Genomic DNA, 12,166 nt, shown 5'->3' on the forward strand with positions numbered 1-12,166 from the left:
CTGCATTTAGCAGAGCTGGTTGTGCTGAAGGTCTCAGGCAGTATGGGATGAACAGGAAGCTGCTCCCTCGAATACATAACTCATGTGGAACTGGTGACATGTTGGATCGCGGTCTGGACACACTCTCACTTTAAACAGAGAAGATGAGCGACGATCAATCAGAGATTATTTCAAAAGAAATGTCACAGGTGGATGGACTGGAATGCATTTATTACTCAACTGATGTGGGCTCATCATTTGTGCTAAAATGTTCCAAAACACAGATTTCCATTGTGTGTTTGATGTTTATTTAAATAAATAATTCATACAAAATATCAAGACTTTACCCCCAACAATTATCTTTGCGTAGCTAAACTCAATGGAAAACATTTCAGACGGACAGAGAGAAAACTGCTCAATATACCATGTGATGAATGATACACACATCTGCACAACTGTGTCTGTCATTATTATCAACAGTGAGGAGACTCATCTCATATGTGCAAACACTGACCAGAGGACGAATGACGCCTCAATGTCATTTCCAATATATAAAATACAAAGTTCTCTTCCATAATTAGACAAAACAAGAAATCAGGACTCTCCATATGACTACTGTCAAATACACACGTGGTCACTCAGGGCAAGGCTGGCCACCAGAGTGAACTCTCATGTGTTGCTTCAGGTACTGTTTCAGTTTGAAACATTTACTACAATGAGAGCAAACAAAAGGTTTTTCTCTTGTATGCACTCGAAGCATGTGTCCGTCCAGGTGACATTTCCGAACAAAAGACCGGCCACACTGAGGGCAGATGAACGGTTTTTCACCAGAATGATGCATCAGGTGGACGCTCAGGCTAGCTTTCATTCGAAACCGTTTGTCACACTGAGGACAGCTGAAAGGTTTTTCACCAGTGTGAATACTGATATGGTCTTTCAGTGCAGCACTCTGACGAAAACATTTGCCACACTGAGAGCAGATGAACGGTTTTTCACCAGTGTGAATTCTCATGTGGTCTTTCAGGGCAGCACTCTGACTAAAACATTTGCCACACTGAGTGCAGATGAACGGTTTTTCACCCATGTGAACTTTCATGTGTGACTGAAAATTCCCACGCTGCGTAAAAGACTTGCCACACTGGGAACACTGGTAAGGTTTTTCTCCAGTGTGAATTCTCGCATGAGTTTTAAGTGTAGTATGGTGGTTGAAGCACTTACCACATTGAGAGCATTGGAAAGGTTTTTCTCCAGTGTGAATTCTTGTGTGAGCGTTAAGTGTTGTACGGTACTTGAAGCACTTACCACACTGAGAGCATTTGAAAGCTTTTTCTACTACGTGAAATCTCATGTGTCCCTGCAGGTCACATTTCCGAGCAAAAGATCTTCCACACTGAGAACATCTGAAAGTTTCACGCTCTGCAAAACTCTGACCACACTGAGAGCGTTCGTAAGGTGTTTCTCCCGTGTGAACTCTCATGTGACACTTCAGGTAAGGTTTCAGTTTAAAACACTTACCACACAGTGAGCAAACAAAAGGTTTCTCCCCAGAATGAATTCTCTCGTGTCCCTCCAAGTGACACTTCCGAGCAAATGACCTGCCACACTGAGAGCAGGTGAACGGCTTTTCACCAGTGTGAACTATCCTGTGTCCCATTAGGTCATGTTTCTGAGCAAAACTTTTACCACACTGAGAGCAGCTGAACGGTTTTACACCCGAGTGACGTCTCAGGTGAGTATTCAGATTCCCCTTCTGTGAAAAGCATTTACCACACTGCAAGCAACTGAAAGGCTTTTCACCAGTGTGAACTTTCATGTGTTCCTTCAGGTAATAGTGCTGCATAAAGCATTTACCACACTGAGAGCACTGGAAAGGTTTTTCTCCAGCGTGAAGCTTCATGTGTTCTTCCTTAGTTTCACGCTGGGTAAACCTCTCACCACAGTAGGAGCAGTTGTAAGGTGCATCTCTAGTGTGAAGTCTCATGTGGATTTTTAGATCACGTTTCTTTTCAAAACATTTTCCACAAACCGAACAACTCAAAGATCCGCTGCAGGATTTCATGTGTCCAATCAGTTCAGACTTCGAAGAGCATTTCCTCCCACACCCAGAGCAGATCAGTGTGTTGAGAGCATCATCTTTCTTACCACTGACATGAACATTTGGATCCTCCATTGAATTTGAAGCAGATTCAGGGTCAATGGTTTCTCTCCAGTCCTCACTGTCAACAGTGTCAGAACAAGGCGACCTCTGGTGGTCAGGGAGGAGAGGTGTATCCAAGTCACTGGCTGCTTCTGCTCCTCCACAGGTGTCTCCATCAGCTTCTGTCTTCATGTGTTGAGTCCAGCTGCTGGTTGCTCCATCATCTTCACTCTTCACCTGGACAGGAGTGAGGGAGAACTGGGTGGCCTCTTCTTTGATTTGGTCTAGATCTTCTTCTTCTGGTTCTTCTTTAATGAGAGGAGGTTCTTGTCCCTCCTGATCCAGACTGGAGCTGCACTCCTGCTGCTCAGTAGCATCTTCTTCTTCTTTCATCACCAGCAGCTGCTGGACACCTGCAGGGACACACACACCTCAGTCACTCAACAAACACTTCACAGGGTTCATACACCTTTCCCAATGTCAAATTCAAGGAGCATCTGTATGCACGCACATTTACACACAGTGAAAAATAACTCCCAGCACTTGTTCGTGCCCTGTTTTCATGACCACTTGTTGATAGTATCAAGAACAAAAATTAGTCCCTCTATTACTTTTTTATTGATTGTTGCAGCCAAAAATCTCAGATCTTGCAGTGAAAGTTGCAGTCATTTAAGGATCTATAACAACATGGCAGGAAATATGGACCTTTGCAAATGAGCATGTAAAAAAGTGGTGTCACTTCTTTAGCCTAAAAAAAGCTCTTGGTTGTAATGACTTGAACAAAACATGCTTTATTTATTGTATTTCGAGTGCAAAGAACACACACAATGAATGATGACAATGTGTAGTGATGTGTTCGTTGTTTTGTTCTGGAGCTCCTCAAAAGGGCGGAGCCTGACGGAGGTTTGGATGGGCGGAGTCTGAGAGGTAAAGGTGTGTGTGAGCGGCTCATTCAAACAGCAGCTGCTGATCTGTTCCACAGGGTTGGGATGTAGAGGGTCAGAAGCAGCCTGGAGAGAGATGGATCTGGAGGTCAGCCATGTGTGTTTATGTTGTGAAAGTGAGGGCAGAGTCAGACAGGATCATTAAGACACAATCTTAGCGAATGAAAGTTCAAGATTTGTCTGTAAATGGCCCAAAACCAGAAATATTTATGAAGAAGATTATAAATTAGGATCTGTTCACCCAACATCATTCACCCATCCTCCTGACATGCACTTCAGTGAGCTCATGACTGGCGCTGCTTCCTCTACCGCCCTGCGTTTGGGCAGGTGCATCGTCGTGTAGCAAAGTCTGGTCAGTTACGATCTATGCAGTGACGCAGCACTTGGCTTGACCATAGCCCCTCTGGTTTAGATGTATCTGGGCGGAGCTGTGAAGGCGCATCACCGGACAGAAAGAACCACTGCTGTTTTGTACGGCGTTGTTTTGTGCGGTTCAGGTCTTGTTTAGTTCTGTTTTGTTTTGTTCTTTTCTGTTTGGTGCAGCACCGTTTTGTTCTGTTCTTGTACCGTTTTTTGTCTGTGGTTTTGTCTGATTGTTTTGCTTGTTTTTGTCTTTGTTTCTTTTCCATTTTTGTTGAGTCAGTTTGTCTTGATTTTGTGATTTGTTTGTTGCTTTGTTTTTGTATTGCTTTACATTAGGACAACTGGGTTTTTATTCTGTTTATTCTAATGCTGTGTTTCTTTTGTTTTGTGATTGGTTTATTCTGAGACTAATTTGGAGCGCTTCTTGTAGCAGCTGGAGGCCGGTGGTGTCAGTGACCTGGTGGTGTTGGAGAATAATTTGACATGTCATTCGGGACACGTACAGTGGTGAGATAAATGAACGTGTTTTTCAGTATCAATGGAATGTTGAACAGATATCCACCCACTCTGTTGGGTGAAGGAATGTATGTTTTGTCTGGTGCTCCCAGGCGGTTTTGTCACGGCGACTCAGCCTGAGGGTCAAATGTGGACATGTACCTGTGTGACGAAGTGTACCTGGTATGAGGAACGCCCTTGATCCAGCCTCTATTTCATGTGTATGTATCTTATACTGCGCGATGCCAAGTGATGAGACGATGTTATGCTGATGTGGAAGAAACCAAAGCTTGTATCCCACTACTTCTGTGGTTTCTTCTGGCCCCGACTCGACGCCCTGAGAAGTGTATACCCTGCTGGTCGGACTACAGTGGCGGGGTCCTGTCATCGTGTGCTGTGCTTTTGGGGACGCTTTTACATGTTTATGCCGCTCAGCTCCACTATAGTCTCATCGCTTTTGTATATTGGAGGTATATTTATCGACATGCAATCGGAACCCTGCCTCATGTATCTTGAGTAAACAGACCTGCGTGTCCTTAGCTTAAACATTCTTTGGGTGAAAATCCCAAGGTGCCGTTGTTGGACTCTTTCTTATTTGGGCTGCGTCTCATATGGACACCTCCACTGACACGCCGTCACCCGCAGGGCGCCACAATAATGACAATTTAACAATAACTTTGCATTTTCATTTGACACTTTCAAAATAACCTATGGAGTGTTTCATGAACTTAAATCCAGTTAAAATAATAACAGTGTTGATGAGAGTTAACTGTCACGTCTGCACTCATATTATAGCACGTTCCACCATGTTTATAGAAAGTGGTCCTTTATGCTGCTCTACATGAGTGTTGTTGCTCACCATCTGTCATGTTTTACCATCGTTGGACATGTTGGCAAAAATCGCTGGTCTGTTCTCAATGATCTGATCCCTTCCGCCCTGCTCTCTGTTTCACACACAAAAGCACTTGCAAAGTAGAATCAAAAATGCATGTGAAACCGTGACACATCAACACACACGCGCAGCTGCTGCGGACATCCATCCATCCATCCATCCATCCATCCATCCATCCATCCATCCATCCATCCATCCATCCATCCATCCATGTAGTGAGCCACCAGTGTGCGGTTGAGCCCAGATATATGTGGGTTAACTGATCCCTGATCTGAACTCATCCTCCATTTCTGCTCTCTTCAAATGCATCTCGCGATCCAGCCGTCCTCGCGTGACCGTTGAAAATACCTTCACTGTTCTGTTTCTCACGCTGTCCCCTTGAAGAACCAAGAATGAGAAGGTGGGACACTGGTGCAAAGTCAACATGACACTGTGAGGACCAACAGAGTCAGGACACTTTTTCATGGGAAGAGAGGACATTTTCCCGACACCTTCAACCCTCAAGTTGAGGATCGAGACGTTCCAGTCACTCCGTTACTAGTTTGGAGGAGTGAACTGCTTCAGTTGTTGAGTGTGTGTGTGTGTGTGTGTGTGTGTGTGTGTGTGTGTGTGTGTGTGTGTGTGTGTGTGTGTGTGTGTGTGTGTGTGTGTGTGCGTGTGTGTGTACCTGCTCTCCGGGTCTCCATCTGCAGCAGGATCCTCTTCCTTCCGTCTCTCCTTCACAGCAGAGGAAGATGTGGTGGAAACTCGGCAGCAGATGATCGTCACTTATGAATCTTTCCACCTCTGAAGAACATTTCATCCGCTGGAGGATCCACGGACAAAGAGCACGAAGCTGCTCCGGAGGAAAAGAAAATGGAGGAGTGGGCGGAGTCAGGCGCAACATCAACATCCGGGTCAGTGTCGTCGTCAGTGGGATGATCGACAGCGTCCTCTGCAGTTTCACAGAGTGTCGCTGTCATGCTGCAATATAGCAGATTATCACTCGGGCCCCGAGCGACTGAACTCTTCATGAGAAATATTTATGTCTATGATTAGACTTTAGATGAGGGAACATATATCATATGTCAAATAACCGACTGATTCAGGCGTGTGGTGGCAGCATATAAAGCAGTCGTCTTTGAGAGTGAGAGGATTCTGAGGAAGGAAGGAGAAGTGTGCTGGGGCCCATCTTCAAGAACAAGGGAGATGTCCACTGCTGTGGCAACAGTTTTGGCTTCATGCCAAATAAGAGCAGCACAGATGCAGTGTTTGCTTTGAGGATGATCATTGAGAAGTGCAGAGAAGGTCTGAAGGAGCTCCATTGAGTCTTTGTGGACCTGGAGAAAGTGTGTGACAGAGTGCCAAGAGAAGAGTTGTGGTATTGTTTGAGGAAGTCTGGATGGTGGAATTCAACTTTTCTCAAGACAAACACTAAGCACTTGATAAACCCATGCACACACAATGTAAATTAAGATAAAGTGAGATTACATTTATAAATAATAATCCAAAAAATCCAGATCAGATATATATGTTGAATCATCCTGGTTGCTTTCTGCTATGGCAATTTTGTTCAGGAACTTAAATTCATCTGTTTGTATGCATGTATGTGTTGTGTTGTGACAACAGCAAGATCATACTGTCACACATGTCTTTATTATTACTATCCATAAACAAAAACAACACAACAACAAATGAGACAATGGATGGTTTTATCTTTTTGTTGCTGCCTTTGGGACCCACTGAAGTGGGAAACTCTTTCCACTGCAACAGAAAGAAAAAAAAAGGTTTCATCACAACGCAGGAGAGAACAATGATCCTTGGTGGTGTTTGGCTTGTAACACTTACACTAACATGCACATTTGTATGACATCTAAGACTTTTTTCAATTGTAGTTGGAACACAAACTTGATCTCAGACCTTTGCAGTATCAGGCCCACAATGTTAACGCTAAAACACATGTGAAAGGAGAATTCAGAAAACAATGAAAATGCCCGTATGAAGGTGATCCAAACAGGACCTTGATGAAAAATAACAAGGGGAAGCAAATGGATAAGGATGAGAATGTCCAGCAGCACAGGTACATTGTCATTGGCTTGTGGCAGCGTGGACTCTCAGAAATTCAGATTTGTCTCTTCCATATTTAGACAAAACAAGAAATCAGTATTCTCAGTATCTCAACTGTCCAAAACACACGTGGTCACTCAGGGCAAGGCTGGTCACCAGAGTGAACTCTCATGTGTTTCTTCAGGTACTGTTTCAGTTTGAAACATTTACTACAATGAGAGCAAACAAAAGGTTTTTCTCTTGTATGCACTCGAAGCATATGTCCGTCCAGGTGACATTTCCGACCAAAAGAACGGCCACACTGAGGGCAGATGAATGGTTTTTCACCAGAATGATGTATCACGTGAACGCTCAGGCTAGCTTTCATTCGAAACCGTTTGTCACACTGAGGACAGCTGAAAGGTGTTTCACCAGTGTGAACTCTGATGTGGTCTTTCAGGGCAGCACTCTGACTAAAACATTTACCACACTGAGAGCAGCTGAACGGTTTTTCACCCATGTGAACTTTCAAGTGTGACTTAAAATTCCCACGCTGCGTAAAAGACTTGCCACACTGGGGACACTGGTAAGGTTTTTCGCCAGTGTGAATTCTCGTGTGAGTTTTTAGTGTAGTACGGTGCTTGAAGCACTTACCACATTGAGAGCATTTGAAAGGTTTTTCTCCTGTGTGAAGTCTCATGTGTCCCTGTAGGCCACATTTCCGAGCAAAAGATCTTCCACACTGAGAACATCTGAAAGTTTTTTTCTTGAGCACTATCAACGTTTCGCCCTCTGCAAAACTCTGACAAAATTGAGAGCGTTTGTAAGGTGTTTCTCCTGTGTGAAGTCTCATGTGATTGCTCAGATCACATGTCTTTTCAAAACATTTTCCACAAACTGAACAAATGATAGGTCCAGTGCAGGATTTGTTGTGTCGGTTCAGTTCAGACTTAGACAAACATTTCTTCCCACATCTAGAACAGACCATTGATTTGTGACGGCCATCCTCCTCCTCACTGTCAAAAACATTCTGATTTTTAACAGAGTTTGAAGCTGACTGAGAGCAACTGTTCTCTTTCCAGGCCTCACTATACTCAGCATCAGACTTGGAAAAAAGCGACCTCTCGAGGTGTGGGTCAAGCAGTTCGGCAGTGGTGCTGACTGGTTCTGGTCCTCCACAATTGTCTCCATCCACTTCAGTTTTAACCTGTTCAGTCAAGCAATAAGTTGCCTCATCATCTTCACTCTTCATCTTGATGGGAGTGAGAGAGATGTCTTCATTTACTTTGTCTAGATCTCTCGTCTTTTGCTGAATAAGGCGAGCTCGGCGAGCGTGAACTCTCATGTGACACATCAGGTAAGATTTCAGTTTAAAACATTTACCACACAGCGAGCAAACAAAGGGTTTCTCCCCAGTATGAATTCTCACGTGTGCCTCCAAGTGACACTTCCGAGCAAATGACCTGCCACACTGAGAGCAGGTGAAAGGCTTTTCACCAGAGTGAACTATCATATGTCCCATTAGGTGATATTTCCGAACAAAACTTTTACCACACTGAGAGCAGCTGAAAGGTTTTACATCCGAGTGATGTCTCAGGTGAGTACTCAGAGTCCCTTTCGTTGTAAAACATCTTCCACAACGAGAGCAGCTGAAAGGTTTTACACCCGAGTGATGCCTCAGGTGAGTACTCAGAGTCCCCTTTGTTCTAAAACATCTTCCACACTGAGAGCAGCTGAATGGTTTTTCACCTGTGTGAAGTCTCAGGTGAGTACTCAGATGCCCCTTTTGTGAAAAGCATTTACCACACTGAGAGCATTGGAAAGGTTTTTCACCAGTGTGAACTCTCATATGTTTCTTCAGGTAATAGTGCTGCATGAAGCATTTACCACACAGGGAGCATCGGAAAGGTTTTTCTCCAGCATGAAGCTTCATATGTTCTTTCTTTGTTTCACGTTGGGTAAAGCACTCACCACAGTAGGAGCAGCTGAAGGGTTTTACACCTGAGTGACGTCTCAGGTGAGTACTCAGATTCGCCTTCCGTGAAAAGCATTTACCACACTGCAAGCAACTGAAAGGCTTTTCACCAGTATGAACTCTCATATGTTCCTTCAGGTAATAGTGATACATGAAGCATTTACCACACTGAGAGCATCGGAAAGGTTTTTCTCCAGCATGAAGCTTCATGTGTTCTTCCTTTGTTTCCCGCTGGGTAAACCTCTCACCACAGTAGGAGCAGTTGTAAGGTGCATCTCCTGTGTGAAGTCTCATGTGGATTTTTAGATCACGTTTCTTTTCAAAAGATTTTCCACAAACCGAACAACTCAAAGATCCGCTGCAGGATTTCATGTGTCCAATCAGTTCAGACTTCGAAGAGCATTTCCTCCCACACCCAGAGCAGATCAGTGAATTTGAAGCAGATTCAGGGTCAATGGTTTCTCTCCAGTCCTCACTGTCAACAGTGTCAGAACAAGGCGACCTCTGGTGGTCAGGGAGGAGAGGTGTATCCAAGTCACTGGCTGCTTCTGCTCCTCCACAGGTGTCTCCATCAGCTTCTGTCTTCATGTGTTGAGTCCAGCTGCTGGTTGCTCCATCATCTTCACTCTTCACCTGGACAGGAGTGAGGGAGAACTGGGTGGCCTCTTCTTTGATTTGGTCTAGATCTTCTTCTTCTGGTTCTTCTTTAATAAGAGGAGGTTCTTGTCCCTCCTGATCCAGACTGGAGCTGCACTCCTGCTGCTCAGTAGCATCTTCTTCTTCTTTCATCACCAGTAGATGCTGGACACCTGCAGGGACACACACACCTCAGTCACTCAACAAACACTTCACAGGGCTCATGCACCTTTCCCAATGTCAAATTCAAGCACATTTCCAGCCTTTTCAAGGTGCATCTGTATGCACGCACATTTTCACAACAGTGAAAAATAACTCCCAGCACTTGTTCGTGCCCTGTTTTCATGACCACTTGTTGATACCATCAACAACAAATAAAATATGCTTTATATATATGCAGAACTCACTGGGATTGGTTGAAGCTGCGTTAATGGCTGCAATCACAACATCGCTGTCTCCTGCAGGAACTGAAATATGAAAGATGTCACGACGAATGGAAGTTGCTGATTATTAAATGTGATAGTTCTGCCTCCACAGGAGGAAAACTGACTCTAGCTCTATCATGGTGCAGACAGGAAGAGACTGTGCTATTTTAAGGAGAAGATTCTGAACAATGTTGTGAAAGTGAGGGCGGAGTCAGACAGGATCATGAGGCTGAAGATCCAGACCATGAAAACTAATTTGCAGACAGAGCAAAGCAGGACAGAATTCAAAGGTACATTACATCTGGAGAGTGAGGTTACTGACTCAGAGGAGGGAGACGGTGAAGGCAAAGCCTTTAACTAGGGATGTACCAATCCGACTTCTATGGTCCTGACACCGCTGCCTGGGCTTTGGGGATCTTACGATACAGAATAACCTATGGAGTGTTTCATGCACTTAAATCCAGTTAAAATAATAACAGAGTTGATGAGAGTTAACTGTCACGTCTGCACTCATATTATAGCACGTTCCACCATGTTTATAGAAAGTGGTCCTTTATGCTGCTCTACATGAGTGTTGTTGCTCACCATCTGTCATGTTTTACCATCGTTGGACATGTTGGCAAAAATCACTGGTCTGTTCTCAATGATCTGATCCCTTCCGCCCTGCTCTCTGTTTCACACACAAAAGCACTTGCAAAGTAGAATCAAAAATGCATGTGAAACCCTGACATATCAACACACACGCGCAGCTGCTGCGGACATCCATCCATCCATCCATCCATCCATCCATCCATCCATCCATCCATCCATCCATCCATCCATTCATGTAGTGAGCCACCAGTGTGCGGTTGAGCCCAGATATATGTGGGTTAACTGATCCCTGATCTGATCTCATCCTCCATTTCTGCTCTCTTCAAATGCATCTCGCGATCCAGCCGTCCTCGCGTGACCGTTGAAAATACCTTCACTGTTTTGTTTCTCACGCTGCCTCTTTGAAGAACCGGATATGAGAAGGTGGGACACTGGTGCGGAGTCAACATGACACTGTGAGGACCAACAGAGTCAGGACACTTTTTCATGGGAAGTGAGGACATTTTCCCGACACCTTCAACCCTCAAGTTGAGGATCGAGACGTTCCAGTCACTCCGTTACTAGTTTGGAGGAGTGAACTGCTTCACTTGTTGAGTGTGTGTGTGTGTGTGTGTGTGTGTGTGTGTGTGTGTGTGTGTGTGTGTGTGTGTGTGTGTGTGTGTGCGTGTGTGTGTGTGTGTGTGTGTACCTGCTCTCCGGGTCTCCATCTGCAGCAGGATCCTCTTCCTTCCGTCTCTCCTTCACAGCAGAGGAAGATGTGGTGGAAACTCGGCAGCAGATGATCGTCACTTATGAATCTTTCCACCTCTGAAGAACATTTCATCCGCTGGAGGATCCACGGATAAAGAGCACCAGGCTCCTTCGGAATTAAAGAAATGGAGGAGTGGGCGGAGTCAGGCGCATAAACATCCGGGTCAGTGTCGACGTCAGTGGGATGATCGACAGCGTCCTCTGCAGTTTCACAGAGTGTCGCTGTCATGCTGCAATATAGCAGATGATCACTCGGGCCCCGAGCGACTGAACTCTTCATGAGAAATATTTATGTCTATGATTAGACTTTAGATGAGGGAACATATGTCATATGTCAAATAACCGACTGATTCAGGCGTGTGGTGGCAGCATATAAAGCAGTCGTCTTTGAGAGTGAGAGGATTCTGAGGAAGGAAGGAGAAGTGTGCTGGGGCCCATCTTCAAGAACAAGGGAGATGTCCACTGCTGTGGCAACAGTTTTGGCTTCATGCCAAAAAAGAGCAGCACAGATGCAGTGTTTGCTTTGAGGATGTTCATGGAGAAGTGCAGAGAAGGTCAGAAGGAGCTCCATTGTGTCTTTGTGGACCTGGAGAAAGTGTGTGACAGAGTGCCAAGAGAAGAGTTGTGGTATTGTATGAGGAAGTCTGGATGGTGGAATTCAACTTTTCTCAAGACAAACACTAAGCACTTGATAAACCCATGCACACACAATGTAAATTAAGATAAAGTGAGATTACATTTATAAATAGTGTTGCCAGTTTTGCGCAGGTGGGCGTGTGTGAATGCGAGGGGCGTGCCACAGCGAGAGAGTGTGGAAGAGCAGCACCAAAACTTGTGTGAAACAGAATAAACTTGGTCGAACAAGCAGAGACCCGGAGATTTTGTGTTTTGTGTATCGTTACCAGCGCGAGTCACACACCCGGAGGTTCCTTACCACGGTTCGGAACTGATCAA

General features: G+C 44.8%; 2 protein-coding genes across 2 annotated transcripts; both read right to left on the bottom strand.

Annotated features, from left to right (window-relative positions):
• Nucleotides 1–289: 289 nt before the first annotated feature.
• On the bottom strand, nt 290–2,339 carry LOC128752460 (gastrula zinc finger protein XlCGF26.1-like). Its single transcript, XM_053853688.1, has one exon. The coding sequence runs from the start codon at nt 2,306–2,308 to the stop codon at nt 614–616; it is 1,695 nt and encodes a 564-aa protein (XP_053709663.1). The 5' UTR covers nt 2,309–2,339; the 3' UTR covers nt 290–613.
• Nucleotides 2,340–3,468: 1,129 nt separating this feature from the next.
• On the bottom strand, nt 3,469–11,299 carry LOC128750665 (zinc finger and SCAN domain-containing protein 23-like). Its single transcript, XM_053851071.1, has 4 exons — nt 11,151–11,299; nt 8,975–9,619; nt 6,491–6,553; nt 3,469–3,488 (listed from the first exon to the last, which is right to left on the bottom strand). The coding sequence occupies exons 1-4, from the start codon at nt 11,167–11,169 to the stop codon at nt 3,469–3,471; spliced, it is 747 nt and encodes a 248-aa protein (XP_053707046.1). The 5' UTR covers nt 11,170–11,299.
• Between the last annotated feature and the right edge of the window lie 867 nt (nt 11,300–12,166).

This window comes from Synchiropus splendidus, chromosome 1 (genome assembly GCF_027744825.2).
Source record: "Synchiropus splendidus isolate RoL2022-P1 chromosome 1, RoL_Sspl_1.0, whole genome shotgun sequence".
Lineage (NCBI taxonomy): Eukaryota > Metazoa > Chordata > Actinopteri > Syngnathiformes > Callionymidae > Synchiropus > Synchiropus splendidus.

Bases quoted from the DNA above. Each gene is read 5' to 3' on its own strand.
- LOC128750665 (XM_053851071.1), bottom strand. The intron at 6,554-8,974 runs GTAAATGCTTCA...TTTCTGTTGCAG, and splicing joins TTTCCGATGCTCTCAGTGTG to TGGAAAGAGTTTCCCACTTC. The intron at 3,489-6,490 runs GTCTCATTTGTT...GCGCCTTCACAG, and splicing joins AAAAGATAAAACCATCCATT to CTCCGCCCAGATACATCTAA.
- LOC128752460 (XM_053853688.1), bottom strand. From the start codon at position 2,308: ATGAAGACAGAAGCTGATGGAGACACCTGTGGAGGAGCAGAAGCAGCC.